At 40.7% G+C, this 17738-nt stretch overlaps 1 protein-coding gene across 4 annotated transcripts in view; it reads right to left on the reverse strand.

Annotated features, from left to right (window-relative positions):
- Positions 1 to 2749: 2749 nt before the first annotated feature.
- LOC140109612 (endoplasmic reticulum membrane-associated RNA degradation protein-like) overlaps positions 2750 to 17738 on the reverse strand; it is a 71313-nt gene continuing 56324 nt past the window's right edge. For 3 of the 4 annotated variants that reach the window (XM_072132118.1, XM_072132119.1, XM_072132116.1), the window contains 8 exons: positions 17464 to 17532; positions 15146 to 15313; positions 12348 to 12434; positions 10665 to 10744; positions 10378 to 10506; positions 6263 to 6481; positions 4372 to 4488; positions 2750 to 2904 (listed from right to left, as the gene is read on the reverse strand). In XM_072132118.1, the coding sequence (XP_071988219.1) occupies positions 2760 to 2904; positions 4372 to 4488; positions 6263 to 6481; positions 10378 to 10506; positions 10665 to 10744; positions 12348 to 12434; positions 15146 to 15313; positions 17464 to 17532 (1014 nt within the window). In that variant the 3' untranslated portion in view covers positions 2750 to 2759. The remainder of the gene's footprint in view (positions 2905 to 4371; positions 4489 to 6262; positions 6482 to 10377; positions 10507 to 10664; positions 10745 to 12347; positions 12435 to 15145; positions 15314 to 17463; positions 17533 to 17738) is intronic. The other variant, XM_072132117.1, reaches the window with a different exon arrangement.

Consider the following 17738-nt stretch of genomic DNA (forward strand, 5'->3'; position numbering starts at 1 on the left):
TACGCGCCGGGGTACGGAGAACGCTGCTGGCACCACCAGAAGAACCAGAAGTCCCAGCAATCTCCCTAGCGAACCTGACAAGCAGTTTCTGAAATACTCAGACCAGCCCTTCTGGCACCAACAACCATGCCACGTTCAAAGGCACTCAAATCACCTTTCTTCCCCATACTGATGCTCGGTTTGAACTGCAGGTTATTGTCTTGACCATGTCTACATGCCTAAATGCACTGAGTTGCCGCCATGTGATTGGCTGATTAGAAATTAAGTGTTAACGAGCAGTTGGACAGGTGTACCTAATAAAGTGGCCGGTGAGTGTAGACAGGTTGTGCATCCAGATCAAAACTTTATGCCGGGCGGATCCATTCTGGACGATCTCCGCAGACTCTTCCTGAATATGCAGATTATGCCATCCAATCCCGGTCGGCGATCCCTGCTGTTCCTGGGCGCCTCAAGGGCCCCTGACACTTTGGAGTGGAATTTTCTATGGTACACTTTGGGTAGGATGGGATTTTGGGCAGAGATTCATCTCTGCTATTGCTGTACTCCGACCCCCACGGCTAGAGTCCTTATTAATGGGTCTGTCTCAAGATCCTTCAAACTGAGTAGAGGCTCCAGTCAGGGGTGCCCATTATCACCACTCCTCTTTGCGATTGCCATGGAACCTCTTGCATGTAAAATAAGACAAGATCAAAGTTATTGAAAGCTTGCTGGCTGATCTGGCGGGGTAAACAACCCTGGCTCAAGATGGAGGTTTTGAAGCAGTCTTACGAGAGGGGGGGATTTGGAATACCAGACTTGAGAGTATACTTTATTATATCCCAGGCAAAGTATATATCAGTTTGGGATAGGACCCCTCTTGCGATTGACTGCAATCTCCAATTTAAGTATCATGGGTATAATGTTATACTCTGCTCTAAAGTTTAAAAAGTGTTAAAACCGCGATACCGCGGTTTATAACACTAACAAAAGTAAGTGCCGGCACCAGCTCACCCTGAGCTGGTGCCCTGTACTTACAGCTTACACCGACCATTCTAAATGGTCGGTTTCCTTTAAGTAATTCTTTGACAATAGTGCCTTTAAGTCTTTCCAGCAACTACAAGAGGAATATGGGATACACTCCTCCGGCCATTATACATATTTACATTTTATACATTGGTGGAGGGCTATGGATAAGCCGCTGGTAACTCTGGAGGAGTTACACCCACCTTCTTGACTCCCACTTCTTGTTGGGTACTAAATCTAAAAGTAACCAGCTACTAAGATTCTGGCCTGTGAAAGATCATAACAACAATGTTAGGAAAATAATAAATAAATGGACTGGAGAGGTGGGTACCCATGATGAAGTCGTTTGGAAAAAGGTGCTCATTGCTTAGCACAACAATTTATTTTGAATCATATGTACTATACACCAAAATATTTATCAAGATTTGGATCAAGGATTTTTAGTTGCAATAGATGTGGCCTGGAGAAGGCAGATGATATACATATGTTGTGGTTTTGCCCTAGGATCCCGGATGTAGGCATCCCGGATACATTACAGACCTGTGTGCTGGGTATATTGGATGAGGGAATCTGCAAGGCAGTCAATCACTATGTGGTCAAAAAAAATTTATATGCAGCAAGAAGGGACCCGACAGATTGACGCTCACTTCTAGTGTTGCGTGAGGTTGGGCATTCAATGATGCAATGATGAATGATTGTAAATACACAACTTTTTGAACCTAAACAGACAGCTATAATAATGAATGTAAAATATAACAATATTTGTTAATGCAAAGAAAGTATGATATTAGGAAGGAAAGCTAGCTCCATTATGCTAATTATGTTTTATTTCAGTTTTTTCCTCCCATTTGTCTTGAGCCTTTACCTTGCATTGTCTACATTGTCAAACACAACTTAAGGTAACATAATATGGCTGGCATGAGAAGTTGCCTAGCAACAAGGATAGGCAGGGGATAACCTGCAACTAGGAATGGTTGCAAAGGGTTGTATGAACTTTGTAGAAAAATTAAAGTCTAAATGTTTATATGTGAATGTGTTTTTTTACTTATCATTTAAAGGAAATCAACCATTACTATACAGTGGTTTTGAGACGCTATTACTTACATACTGATGCTGCGCTGCAGATGACCAATCTATAAAGCTTAAGTACAGGAACGTTTTGATTGCATAGAAAAAGAGCTTTGAAATCGCTCGACACTGGAGCGCCTTGGGTGCTAACTATATGCATAATTATGCACAACTATCGCAGCTCCAGGGACGCTTCCTTCCATTTCCATGTAAGAGGCCAGCTGCAACCTGCAAGAGGCGTGCATAATGCGTTCCTGTAATTCAGGTTTATAGATTTGTCTTCTGCAGCACTGCATTATTATGTGAGCGATAGTGGCTTAAAACCACTATATAGCAGTGGTTGCTTTTCTTTAATTGTATTCCTAAGGACTCATGAACACGACCATTAACTTATACTTGTATTGTGCAAGGGCACAGTGCAGTGAGGCCTTTTCTGGTCTCGATTTCCGGTGCATCCGCTCACTACCTACGGACATTGGTGGGGGAAGCAGTGCCTCCATCACCAATGTCCACCTGCGTAAACACCCGAGAACAAGGCATATTTTAGCACACCTGTGTGTATGAGGCCTAACTGTAATCACACATCTAACACTGCATTTGTAAAATAGTGTTCTTGGCAAAGTCCCCAGACACACATATGTAATGTATATACATGTACAGGCAAAGACAAATTGTACAGTTATCAACCTTCAAATAGCTTTATTTTTTTCATTAAATGTTTTTATCTTCAATATGATTCTACTTGTCATCTGAATAGCTTCATCCCATCTGTTCTTCTCTGGGCTAGTGCAGGTTGACATATTTTCTGTGTACTGCAAAATGGTTTTCAAATACCTAGCATAGACAATAAACAGACAAACAAAAAAATTTAGTTTTTAAGAACTTTTGTAGAAACTCTGCATGCTTTTCTAACTTTCCACATCCTAATGGTACCAATTGCAGCTAACCTCTCTAAATCATTAACAAATGCATTAAATAGCACATTATTTGTCTGCAAACTTTTTGCATTACAAGTGTGAGGTTAACTGAGGATAGCACACTATTCAAAGGCTACCACCATCTCACCTGGATTTATTCCACCCGAGGTCGTTCCTGACGTAGAATTGAGTTAGGGACCAGTGGACCTGACACAGGCTATAGTTAATGCGGAGGGTCGTTGCGTTCCCACCCCAGACCCATGGACTCATGGAGATGGAATTAAAGGAAGGGGGGGGGGGTTATAAAGTACAACAGTGACAAAAAGTCTATCCACAGACCAGTCAGGGATACAAAATTTAGTCACTGTATAAAATCCACCAGAAATGGGTCAAGTCTGCAGCAACAAATCTGCAGGAATTGCTATGGTTATCCTGCTACATTCATTGTTTTGTCTTGCATTGTTTTGTAATCCGAAACGTTAGAGAGGTTGTCAACAATAGGGTGACTGTCTATAACTTCATTGCCAACTAACCTGCTGCATGCTTGACCCAAATCTCCCTGGGTTACTTTTGTATGAGTACAGGTAACCTAAAACTAGGAAAGGATCCACGAATACATACCAGTCTTATTATATTTACTCTCTTTGCAAGTTCCATTATTTGTATTCACAAATACAGTCATAAATTACTGCAGGTTATTGTAACCAAACCTCTAAAAAGTATTTTAATAACAAATAAATAGTGCTGGTAATAATAGTGAATATCTAATTTACTTCATTATAAAAATCAGTCTCTGTGGTTTGGTCTTTCAGAAACAGAAGAGCTCTCCAAGCTACAGTTTCTTGATTGTGTAATGAAAAATTATAAAAATTTTCCAATATACTTTCTGTATCAATCTGTAAATGAGCCCTGCACCTGAGCATTGACAGTTTTTTCTACAAAGAAGTAAATAATAAAGTTTTTTTATAGAATGACAGCAAGCAAAGATCTAAATAACTGTGAATAATTAATGCAGAAAGCATATTGGGAAATTTTATAACTTTTTATTACACAAGCAATACCAAGTGTGGAAAGTGGACCACCCCTTTAATTCCCCATAGAATTAAACAGTTGCATAAACTGTGTAGTACAGGGAGTTATAATGTTTCTGAACCTCACAGTGTAGCGGTTTCCACAAAATCTATCACACATTCATGGCACATCTTGTGGTTATGACTTAAATGTCTTTCATGCTAAAATACCTTTAACATAAAATCTCATCCATTTTATGTTTTATTCCAGTAGTGGACTTGGCTTAAGAAAGCAAAAAACCCTAAAATATTCACTGTAGAAACAAAGGCTACATATAAAATAAATGACATATTTTTGATTTCCAGCTCCTTACTTTAAGTATTTTTGGTATTCCAAATGGGTTTTTTCAGATGTACATAGATGTATATTGTGCAAATCCATGATCACTATTGTAATTATTAGACGCAGAATTGTAGACAATGATCTAATGCTGTGAAAAACAGAAAAGGAAATAAAGAATCAAATCGACAGATGGAAAAACGATTTTGTTCCTAAATAAATTGAGTGTAGTAGATGACATGATCATGTAGTAGATGACATCTAGCTCACGAGAAGTCAGTCATAACAAATAAGTGAGGCAGTAAACATAAATTTCAGGAGAGTAAGAAAAATATTGGGTAAAAGGAAGCAAATCTAAGCACAGAGAAAAACATGAGTGGGAAATAAGACGAGAAGGGGAAAAAGAGGAAGGATGAGAGAAGAGAAAAAAATGATTGGGGTGGTGAGAAAAAGGGGATGGCTGAAATGGTGATTTAAATGCAGTATGAGAACACAGATCAAATTAGGTTTATGTTCACTGATGCCAATCTGATGTATAGAAAAGAAACCACAGCAGGGGAACATATTGAGGTGACAGAGCACCATATAACCATTTGAAAGCAAAAGGGTATCTAAAGGATTAAGGCATTAAAGGAAATTATTGTAATCCAGGACACCAGGTAAGATGTTACAATTGGGAACCATATTACAAGGAATCATCTGCCATTCCCTACTTTATTTGATCAACTAAGGAGTAAGCATGTCAAGTGGACTATATTACCTCTAAAACATCAAGCTAGTCAACAACTAGCAATAATTAAAAAAAAAAAAATCAATGCAGAGGCACTCGCTCACTACTACGCACTGGGCTTTGACAAATTCACCCCCCTGTGGAATAAACAAGTTCCACCGAAGCTTGGATGCCCCAAATTTATACTCCACCTTGCATACCTCACCACTGCTAAGGTCAGTAGGCCCCATCCTAGTTTCCAGGACCTATGTCCCAAATGTTCAGAGACTTCGGGTACCTTCTTCCATTTGTTGTGGTTTTGGGAGCAGGTTCGTAAATTTATAAATTTCACAGGATGGGAGTGGCAGTCCCTGAAAACCGTAAATCTTGCCTTCTCCTGGTGGACCCAGAGTTGTTCCAGTGTGCGGCAGACTGGACTTTCCTCACCAAAATGTTGTATTGTGGCAGGAAACTGGTGGCAAATTTTGGATGTCAGCCTACCCCTCGAACTTGCAAGACTGGATTAAGTCTGTCAATGTTACCTCCCCCCTTAAAAAAATGGGTGTTCATCCATAAGAAAAAAGAAAAGAAATTCCACGCTATATTGGATAGGTGGCTTTAATCTTCATTTACTGCCTCCCCTCAGATTCCTACTTAAGTATGTAGGTGAACCTTGGGGTGTTGATGTGCCACAGGCACACTCTCAAGTGTTGTATTTGTCTGCATTGAAGTTTTTGTCTGCATTGAAGTATTATGTCCTGGAACTTTATCCTCATTGGTATTGATGCACCAGCTGCCCAGACATATGTGTAGTCACAATTCCCATGTACTCTTACAATGGTTCTATTTTAAAGCATCATTTTTTATAATAGAACAGAGTGGGTATAACTTTGTAGCATTTGACAACCACGGCAATAACAAAATAGCAGCAAGAGAAAAAGGGTTTTCGGGCTGTGGCTTCTTTATACAATTATTTTGCTAGGAAATATAGTTATTTTCTAATTTAAAATTGTAACTTTTGTAATTGTGAGCATAAAAAAGGTTCTGCACCTCACTTCTATTTTGCGTGGGCAATTAAGATGAAAGTTATGATGTATACTTTCTACAAGTATGTTGCTGGGGATGTGAATCTACAAGGATGTTAGCAAGTGCTAGTTCATTTCAATACTGTATTGTCATAATTCAGAACAGGTTCTTATGGAAAAAATGTACATACCTACATAACAAGCGTTGATAGTTATGTCGTTGTCGAGATCGCAGTATTTTGTTTTGCCACTGTTCATATCTTAGTTCTGAGATGGAAATAATATTATTAGACACTTGATGACACTGAGTGCTAACTTTGTGTAAAACACTGACTGCCTCCAGGACCAATCGAGGACAATACAGGTTCGAAATATGTTTTCTGCAAAGATCCTTCGTAGAGAGAAACCACCTGATAATATGAAAAAAATGTGCATTAACATTAAGAGTGCTAGACTCCAGGGTTACACGGCTTCAAAGCATAAAATTTAGAAATTGGAGGAGGCCCTTGGGCAACTTTTTGATTTTTCAGCTTACAAATAATTTTGTTTCTCCATCTTCTGACGCCAATAATCTTTTCATACTTCGGCGTACGGAGCTGTGTAAGGTGTCAGTTTTAGCGAGAACTGAAGTTTTTATTGCTACCAAGTGTCTTTTTGGATATTTGGGTGCCATTTTCCTTTTACAGGAATAATACTAATTATATTTTGATAGACCGGACATTTCAGGAAGCAGTGATACCAAACATGTTTATGATTTTACTTATATTTGATTTTACTATATTTTTATATCAGTTCAAGGGAAAGGACGGAGGTAAATTGAACGTTTTTTACTATTTTTCAGACCCCCCCTAGGGTACTTTAACCGTAGGTTGTCTGATTGATCCTTTCATATACAGCCATACTACAGTACAACAGTATATGTCGATTTTCCACATCATCTATCATCCTGATCTGCATAAACGAGACAACCTTGGGCCTTATGTTTTGTTTATATGGCAATTTTTTAAAATCTTTTAAGAAGGTTCTGTATCTTAATCTGTAGAGGTGATTGGGTGTTCAGCTGTTGAGTACTTTATAGGGTCGGTTTCAGGAACATCTTAGGGAACCTATCACCATGAACCTCATTTTCAGTAAAGGTAGGTTGCATTGCAAATAAGCATTTGCATTACAATATAATTTTGTGTTATAACTTACCTTGCGTCCTGACAGAATTATTATTTTTTTTTTTTTTAAGTATTTATTTTTGCAATTTTTGGAAAAATTTTAACAATTACAATAAACAAAACCAAAGAACAGGATTGTCTGTTACATACTTTCTTCCCCACCATGCAGAATAATTGAATAACATCCGTGGTAACGAACAGGATCTTATTGCGTTCCAATATTAACTGAGGGATATAGCGCAATAAATGACAGCAGATAATGTAGCCAGACGTCTTGTTACGACAAAAATAACTGTTGACACATAGACAATCAGTCACACACACACATATCAGCACGCTCAGTCTCCTTCATTATGGTGAGAAGCTGATACCACATGTGATTATAAGGCTTTATGGGGAGTCGCGCACCATCTGGACCAGATGCGATCAAACTTCTGGGGACACTTCCTGTTGACATACAGGGACCGGTAGTGGGGAATGACACTGTTAATAAGTAGTATCCATCTTTTTAATGGAGGGGGCTCCTGGTCCTTCCAGGTCATCACCACCACTTTTCAGGCGTAGTATAAGACAAACCTAAAGAAAATTTTATCATAGTGGCCATTGACAACTTCATTTATAATGCCGAGGAGACACACAGAGGGAGACAGTAAGCGTGGGAAATCAAAGTGTAAATTTAGGAACTCCAGCACTTCGGACCAGAAGACATGAACCCTAGGGCAGGACCAGACACAATGCAGGAAGGATCCGACTTCAGCCTGACAGCGAAAGCAAAGATCATTGGGCATTGCTCCCATGCGGAATAGTCTAGCAGGGGTGAAGTATACTCGATGGAGGAATTTAGATTGGATCAGGAAGTCCCTCGCTCTCACTACAGATGTGAAGTAGGACTGTTCGACCTCCCTCCAGTCATCATCTGACAGGTCAGGGATATCCTGTCTCCAGCATTCACGGGCTCTATCAAACGGTCTGGACTTTTGCTCTTGTAGGAGGGCATAGCACTGAGTGAGTGGCTTAGGGAGGTCCGGGGTACTCATCAGAGTCTCCAGTTTGGAAAATTTCAGGCTGAAGGAGCCAAATTGGGCTTTGAATGCGTGTAGTGGAAGCTAGCCGTATTGGGTACAGTATGTCTCTCCCTTATCTCGTTAAAGCTGAGTAATTCTGCGTCCAGGGATAAGAGCTGACCTACAAATTTCACCCCCGCTGCCCCCCACATTGTCCAGCCTGGGAGGGAGAGGAAGTGAGAGAGCCACGGATTGAGCCAAAATGGAGTCCTAGGCGAGAGTGGGGGAGGGCTGCCTGTTTCTACCAGGGACTGCGCCCTACGCCAGCACACCGCTACCGTACGTAGGGGAAGTGGGGTATCGGATGGGGACTTATACCTGTATAGCAGGTTTGTAAGGGCCTCGTAGGAACCTACCAGGGCACCAGCCAGTGCAGTAGCTGCATTACCCATGTCTATATCTATCCACCACTGGGCATATACTAGCTGGGAAGCCAGGTAATAAAGATACAGATCCGGGGCGGCCAGTCCACCCCTAGCCTTGGGAGCCTGAAGCAGCGCTAAACTGAAGCGTGGGACGCCCCCATGCCAGTAGAAGGATCTGAGAATGCCGTCTATGCGTTTAAACAGGCTCTTAGGAAGCAGTATAGGACAAGCATGGAAAAGGTATAGAAATTTGGGGAGGAAGATCATTTTGAATATGTTAATACGCCCGTATAGGGACAAGGGGAGAGTGGACCAGGCTTTTAAGCGCGATTCCGTTGCATTTATCAGGGGTGTAATGTTTAATTCCGTATATGCCTGAACCTTGCGTGACACCTGGACTCCTAGATATTTAAAAGTGGACACCACCTGGACTGGGACGGGGAGGGAGTGTACCCCTACATCTGATCCTGACAGAATTATCTGTGTAGTCCCAGGGATTGGGCTTTGGTTTGGATCCATTTCATAAAACAACATGTTACTTGTCTGTACTGCAGACTGTTCAGCTCTCAGTTCCCACCTTTGTGCCCCTGTACAACTCCTCCATCCTATCTTTAGTGGAAATTAGGTCTCAAGTGACACATTCCCTTTAAAGGACATCTACAGGAGATTGCCGAATTAGTACTTTTATCTCCTTTTTCTTAGCAGCGATGTAAATAAGAAGGTCTGAAGGGACACCATCCCTGCACCTCTAAACTGGTTAGTTTAATGAGGTCAACACGAGTCCCTTTTAAAGAAAATGTATCATCAAAGTCAAGCACGATAAACCAGGGACATTATTTAATAGATCCAGGCACTGTGACTGTAGTTATATTCTTATATATGTTATACCTAGCCTCCTTCCTTCTAAAATCAACTGTTAAAATTATACTAGTGAGCCAGAAGGGCCCCTCAGTCCTGCAGCTTCACATGCTGTTACAGTGTGCAATTAAACTTCCTCTGCTGCACTGAGCGTACAGTGGAGAGGGGAGATACTAACAGCCTGTGAAGTTACAGCATTGACACTGGTAACACCCTCCAGAACCATTTGGGCTCATTAGCATAATTTTGAAAGTTGATTTGAGAAGGAAAGAGGTAATGGATAACAAATATAAAAGATCATCACAGTCACAGTGCCTGGATCTATGAGTGTTGGCCCCAATCTGGTTGGACAGTGGTGGTTTATGTTAGACTTTGTTCCCTAGCTATCCGTGTCTAAAGATCATTTTGTTAATAGAGTTTACAAAACTCAAATGTTTCTATACTACACTGGTGTCAGCATGGATTTTAACTGTCCTTGATTTGTTATGGAAGCAGTGTAGCTAATGCTCATGAGGCGGGAATCCCCTAGATTAGGGGAATATTGGGTATGAGCATTATGACTGATTATACAAAACCATCTTTTGGGCATACTTCTGTTTGTAGGCATGGATGATGAGGTAGTGCTGGTTATTTTATATTAGGTTAAGAAGCACATTGCTGCAAAGTGGATTCCAACCATAACCCTACAACTATGGGGCTGTACATTTCCCAAATGAATATCTAAATTCCTCTGATGACTGCTTACCTTTGTTGTATATACCATAAAAATAAGGTATCCAATTATACATGTCTCCACTACCCTCCTTAACAAGTACTATTCTAAAAACTTGACTCTCAGTCAACATGGAATATATACTTGTCTGTCTGAAGCCAGTTGCTGCAGTTCTCAGCAGTAAAGCAGGCCTTTCCTTCACAATGTAGGAGAGAGATAATATGGTCTACCTCCGAGTAAAAGGACAAAGCAGTAACGACATGATCCTGATGCCTAATGAAAAATTAAAACATAATATTAATGCATGTGAACACCTGAGGGATAGTGTTACACAATCATAATGGATCTTGAGTAGCATTGTGGGTATGTGACTGCATAACCAATTCCATTATATTGTATTATATTTTGTAATGCAGAGAAATATCACTTACTCCCTAGTTTCATTGAAAAAATCTAAGCATGAGATTGGAAGAAAATTCCATTTCTCAAGGCTTTCACAGCATTGAAACACCTGTGCAGTGTGAGAAAAAAGAGGATTAAAACCATGACAGAAAAAAAACACAAAACCTTCTATTTGTAATAAAACTCTATTCTAAAATATGCAACACAAATTGAATGTGGCCAAAATGTATCACCTGACCTCAACCAACCAGAGCACTGTACAGAATGACTACATTGTGAAGGGCATACTTATTAGTGAGGAAATCTACATTTATGTGCACTCATTTACGAGTGCAGTTCAATAAGTACCCGTGTTTGACGACAGAGGAAGTACCTGAGGGAAGTTGGTGTTAGCAATGTGTGTTACCATTCATCAAATGACGGCAAAACAAATTGAAGACTGATAGGTTAATTTGGATTTAGCAGCCATTTGAGCAAGACGTGTTTCGTAATTTTCGCTGAGCTGGAAAAAGAGCAGTATAGTTCGGTTTTTTCGCTTTTTGTTTTTAGATGGGAAAAAATGCGAGGAGATAAAAGCAAAGTTGGATGCTGTTTATGGGGACACTTCGGCATCTATGACCACAGTTAGATATCGGTTCAACGAATTTAACCGTGGGTGAAAATCCGTTTTTGATGAGGAAAGACCAGGACGCCGGCAGAAGTGGTTACCGAGGAAATCATTCAAAAACTCCACAATATGATACTCGCTGATTGACGAACGAAAGTGGGAGTAGTAGCAGAGGCCGTAGGTGTGTTAACCGGAACAGCTATTAATACTTTACATGCGGAAATTGTCGGCCCGATGGGTGCTGCGATTGCTCATGGTGGACAACAAGCGGATGCGCCTGTTAACTTCGAAGCAGTGTTTGGAGCAATGTAAGCAAGATCCGAAGGAGTTTTTGCGTTGAGTTGTCACCATTAATGAAACCTGTATTCATCATTACACACCAGAAACTAAGCAACAATCAAAACAATCGATTTCTCCCAGTGAATCTGCTCCAAACAAGGCGAAGACGGTCCCATCAGCCGGAAAGGTGATGGCGATGATTTTTTTGGGATGCGAACGGCATCATCCTCATGGATTTTTGAAAAAAAGGAAGAACGATCACTGGACAATACTGCAGTGAGTTATTGGACCGCTTCGACAAAAAATGGAAGGAGACACGGCCGCATTTGGCGAAAAAGAAGGTGCTTTTTCAACATGATAACGCACCAACACATTCATCCGGATTCGGCTTGGATTGCGTTATGAATTGCTGCCGCACCCCTGTATTCACCGGATCTGGCCCCCTGCGACTATTTCTTGTTCCCTACCATGAAGAAATGGCTTACGGGATTGCGGTGACAGAGGCGTTTTTTTGGAGAGATCAACAAATCCTATTTTTTTTAGGGGTTAAAAAAATGGCAAGAACGTTGGGGGAAGTGTATCTTTCTGAAAGGGGACTATGATGAAAAATTAATTATTACTTTTTTTTTTGTTAATGGTGTCTTCATTTCTAACATGGGTACTTATTGAACCGCCCTCGTAGGCTGTATACAATATTAATCTAGATGTCTTGTCATTTTCCCACTTCATTTATTCCATACATTTTTCTGAATATCTAATATGTGCTGTAGATCTTTCTACTGTAAAATACAAGCATAAAAGAAAGCTGTATAACATGACTACACACCTGCTTTTGAACAAGTGCAATCGGATGAAATCTGGAGCAATAGGATTCAGCAGCAGCAATTATTGGGTGTACTACTGCAAAGTCCTCCTGTGTAGAACAAGGTGTTAATATTACCTTACAATAAGTCTGAAAATTAAAGAAAATCTAGCATTAGGTTTTATGTTTATTAACCATTAACGCTGCTGGGTAGCTCCCAGCAGTGTGAATACAGCCATATGTTTATTAATAGCATTACCCCGGTATACAATTTATAAAATAAAATTTATCTTCATATAAATTTTGCTCAAGTGCTTCGGGGGCATCACCAATGCCCCTCAGGGCCCTGGATTATCTGGGCATTATAACACACCCCCTAAAGCACTTGTAACCCGCCTCTCTACTCCCTTGGCGCCACTCTTCTGCTGTCTGTGGAAATCTTGTTGCAGCAGTGAGTATCAGCTATTAAGTCCTGCTACAAAATTTCCATAGACAGCGGGAAGAAGCTGGAAGTACAGAAAGAGCAGAGAGGAAGGGGAGAAGTGCTGGGGCATGTAGCCCGAGACCCTGGAGCCCAGAGAGGTTCTAGCAACACTCCTGAAGCACATGTGCTTTATTTATATAAAGGTAAAACATCATTTTAGGAGTTATATATAGGAGTTTACCATAGCAACACCCTGCAGCATTAATGGTTAATAAAAATAAAAGTTGATTTCATTTCAGAATAATTACAGAACCAAATTAATGTAAAACTGCTGGGTTCAAACATGGAAAGATTTAACAGGAATTTCTAAAGTCAGTTTTTCTGCTGTTTTTTTTTTTTTTTTGCTGTAATTTGGACCATATTTTTGAAATGGTAAACATTTAATACATTTGTTGCATTTAATGTGGACCAACACCAACAAAAAAAGTTGTCCCTAAAAAAATTTACGCACTCATGTACGCATGTAAAGTTCTGAAATCATACGCTCACTTTATATACGGTACTCGTGTGCATGTATACAAACACATTTATGCACTCCTATATACATTTATAAACTAATAGATAGTTTATGCAAATACATACAGGATATACACATCCATACATTTATACACCAAATTTGCACACATACTGTGGAGAAGATACACATTATGTACATACATGTAGTATATATACATCATATACTATTAAAACAGTATACAATATATATATATATATATATATATATATATATATTACACACATACACACTCCCCGGCCACTTTATAAGGTACACCATGCCAGTAACGGGTTGGACCCCCTTTTGCCTTCAGAACTGCCTCAATTCTTTGTGGCATAGATTCAACAAGGTGCTGGAAGCATTCCTCAGAGATTTTGGTCCATATTGACATGATGGCATCACACAGTTGCCACATATTTGTCGGCTGCACATCCATGATGCGAATCTCCCGTTCCACCACATCCCAAAGATGCTCTATTGGATTGAGATCTGGTGACTGTGGAGGCCATTTAAGTACAGTGAACTCATTGTCATGTTCAAGAAACCAGTCTGAGATGATTCCAGCGTTATGACATGGCGCATTATCCTGCTGAAAGTAGCCATCAGATGTTGGGTACATTGTGGTCATAAAGGGATGGACATGGTCAGCAACAATACTCAGGTAGGCTGTGGCGTTGCAACGATGCTCTATTGGTACCAAGGGGCCAAAAGAGTGCCAAGAAAGAATTCCCCACACCATGACACCACCAGCCTGAACCGTTGATACAAGGCAGGATGGATCCATGCTTTCATGTTGTTGATGCCAAATTCTGACCCTACCATCCGAATGTCGCAGCAGAAATCGAGACTCATCAGACCAGGCAACGTTTTTCCAATCTTCTACTGTCCAATTTTGATGAGCTTGTGCAAATTGTAGCCTCAGTTTCCTGTTCTTAGCTGAAAGGAGTGGCACCCGGTGTGGTCTTCTGCTGTTGTAGCCCATCTGCCTCAAAGTTCGATGTACTGTGCGTTCAGAGATTCTCTTCTGCCTACCTTGGTTGTAACGGGTGGCGATTTGAGTCACTGTTGCCTTTCCATCAGCTCGAACCAGTCTGCCCATTCTCCTCTGATCTCTGGCATCAACAAGGCATTTCCGCCCACAGAACTGCCGCTCACTGGATGTTTTTTCTTTTTCGGACCATTCTCTGTAAACCCTAGAGATGGTTGTGCGTGAAAATCCCATTACATCAGCAGTTTCTGAAATACTCAGACCAGCCCTTCTGGCACCAACAACCATGCCACGTTCAAAGGCACTCAAATCACCTTTCTTCCCCATACTGATGCTCGGTTTGAACTGCAGGAGATTGTCTTGACCATGTCTACATGCCTAAATGCACTGAGTTGCCGCCATGTGATTGGCCGATTAGAAATTAAGTGTTAACGAGCAGTTGGACAGGTGTATCTAATAAACACAGCATTTACACACATAAGGGGTTATTTATTATACGCCGGCCCCACTCCCCGCCAATGGCACCCCACCTTCACGCCCCTCCAAGTGCTAGCAATAAGGATGCAAAAGCCCTAAAAATAGCCGTAAAAAGTACCCACTACGGCTGCTTCAGCTGTTGTTACACCACTGTTTTTTTTGTGCTTTCTTTTTAAGCTTAAAGTGACATTTTTCATTCCTTTGAATCTGCTGAGCTTTAGCTCAAAAACTGCCAAGAAATCCCATGCAACGTATGTTACTTCCCCTTGTTTCTAAACGCATGGAGCCTATAACCAAATGCATGTGAAAGCAAGAGGAGTGGGTGAGCTAACACTCTGTTGTTGTTATCACTCTTTGGTAACAACGTTTTAACAAACCTTGTGGAGGGAATCTTGTTGAAGTTGCCTGTAAAGAAGAAAGATTGAAAATCCCAGTAACGCTGTGGCAAGTAGTTTTGGAAATTCAAGCAACTGTATTTCTCCATGACCAAGATGATCTCTGACTCTTGGACCCTCCCGATGGTTTAAAATGTCCCAAAGAAACTCCTGTTAGGGGAGAAAATAATCTTTGATGAACATAATCCTCCAGCATGGGAGAGGGAGATGCAAGGGCGTGCATAATTAGCAGCCCGGAGGATCGGACATAATTGTGCTAATTATACATTTATTTTCTAAGCGATACCATTGTGTCAAGATTAGCGGAGGGCAGCACCGGGATCAACTTCAAGAGGAGTGGAGGCAAGTATTTCTAGGTAAATATACTCAAATACAATTTTTTGTTGTAATCATACTGCCCAATGTGTTCTGCCTACTACACGATAGGATGTTTTCAGGGTAGACAGGAATATATGTAATTGTGATAAAAGAATCCCCAACCCATGAAAATATACCCGTATATACTCGAGTATAAGCCGACCCAAGTATAAGCCGAGGCCCCTAATTTTACCACAAAAACCTGGTAAAACCTATATATTTTTTACTCGAGTATAAGCCGAGTTTGGGTTTTCAGCACATTTTTTTGTGCTTAAAAACTAGGCTTATACTCGAGTCTATAAGGTAAATATAAATGGTGAATCCGCATGTACTACACTTCCACTTGTCTCTGTGGATTTTGCAGGAGCTACTTCTTGCTCACTGGGATGAGAAATCTACAGCCCATCCATTGCCCATTTAGATTTTAAGATTCTACAGTCTGTAATATTCACACATTTCTGAGCCGAAATTCCATTGCAAATACAGGTTGTCTCCATTTACACTTACAATGAGTAAATATTTAATGTGTGGGCAGAGAAACATGCATATCATCTCAGACTGTATTACAAAGTTTATCGCCTCTCATCGCTCATATAATATACTGCAATCAACTGCATCTAAATGCATTAGTTACCAGCACTATACAAATGCTGTAAAAGTAATTCATTTTTAAAGACATTTTAAGTGAGTTTAGAAAAACCACCAAGTAATAAATGACCAGGACACAACCCACAACCAGCATGCCTGATCTCCAGCTGTTGTGAAACTACAATTCCCATCACCAAACATTCATATGTATGGGTGCGGTCACACGTTGCAATTAGTTTTGGGTTGGTTTTAGGTGATATTACTTATTTTAACAAGTAAAAGACATCAAATGGTGAACATCAACAGGTGAATGACATTTGTGGAACAGCTTTCTCCTTCAAAATCAAATTCACCCATTCAGTTCATTTCTTTCACCTGTGAAATTGACAAAACTGCAGTTTTAACTGTAACGTGTGACTGCACCCTATGGAAATTCAGAGAATGGCACAGCAAGTCTGAATGCTGGGAACTGACGTTCAATAACAACTGAACTGAAGGTTGCCAACATCTGCTTATTTAGTTAGGAAACTCATATTTGCAACACCCCTGCTATCGTATAGGTAAGGTGGTAGTTGCGAATAGCGCCCTCTCCATGTCAGGATCTGGGGAGCCTGCGCAATTCACCCAGAAGATAACACTAGGAGAACTTAGTGTAAATTGCAGCTGTAGATTCTGCCTTGAAAGGCAACAGTTAAATTGGTGTAAGTAATTATCCAATGAAGTGGCTGTATCGTTAGCTGGAGTTTGATTGGAGAAGAGAGAGACAGTGTGTGAAGCACACCTTCAGTGCTGCAACAGATACTAATCCCAGGAACTTAGTCAGGAGACTCTACCCCAGAGCTGCAGCTCCCACAATTTGGAGACAGCTCCACCTCAACTATCCCATCCTGCATCTACAATCAGGCTATGTGTACCATTCCTGTGGACCACTCTCCATGACCACTCCAGCAAGCAAAACCTGCTGTTAACTATTTTTGGGCCATTGCCTGCTGTTCATTAAAGAACTGTAAGTTGATTTACACACCGTTGCCTTCGTCTGATCCCTGGATACCCCCACAGGCTCCCCCATCCATTACCCAGGGACTCATCCTACAGACACTCAAAGGTTGCCCAGCTTCTTCCTCCTTATTTCTTGCATACACCACCTGCTGGAGACCTGCCAGGCTGTAGGATAGCCCTCCAGTCCCTATACTAAGCACCATGACAACAGCGTGCCTAAGGCCACACTAACCAGTCACTACAGTATTCTGGGCCCTGGCTACCCCTAGGCCCACAAGAAAAGACTAGGGCGATGTTGCATATTATACTATATAACCCACAAATCTATGTTTTGGCAATGTACAATAAGCACTTACCATGACAGATTCTCCAAGAGTAGCAGGCAAACGATTAGGAGAACCATCATTTAAATTCTTAGCCAAAATCTAAGAAAAAGCAAATACTTTTGTTAACCAACAAATGTTTCTACAAATAGCCAGCAGAAGTAAAAGTCCACTCAGAGCCCTACAGAGGCAAGAAGAGAGGTGCAGTTGAATTCTCTTCAGAGCCATGCTTGACGATTCTAGATTCTGTAGATTTTTGATCGTAGGCCAGGTGCCAATTTTCAAATGTTCACATTATATATCTTGAA

Source organism: Engystomops pustulosus, unplaced genomic scaffold (assembly GCF_040894005.1).
Source record: "Engystomops pustulosus unplaced genomic scaffold, aEngPut4.maternal MAT_SCAFFOLD_233, whole genome shotgun sequence".
In the NCBI taxonomy this organism is placed as follows: Eukaryota; Metazoa; Chordata; class Amphibia; order Anura; family Leptodactylidae; genus Engystomops; species Engystomops pustulosus.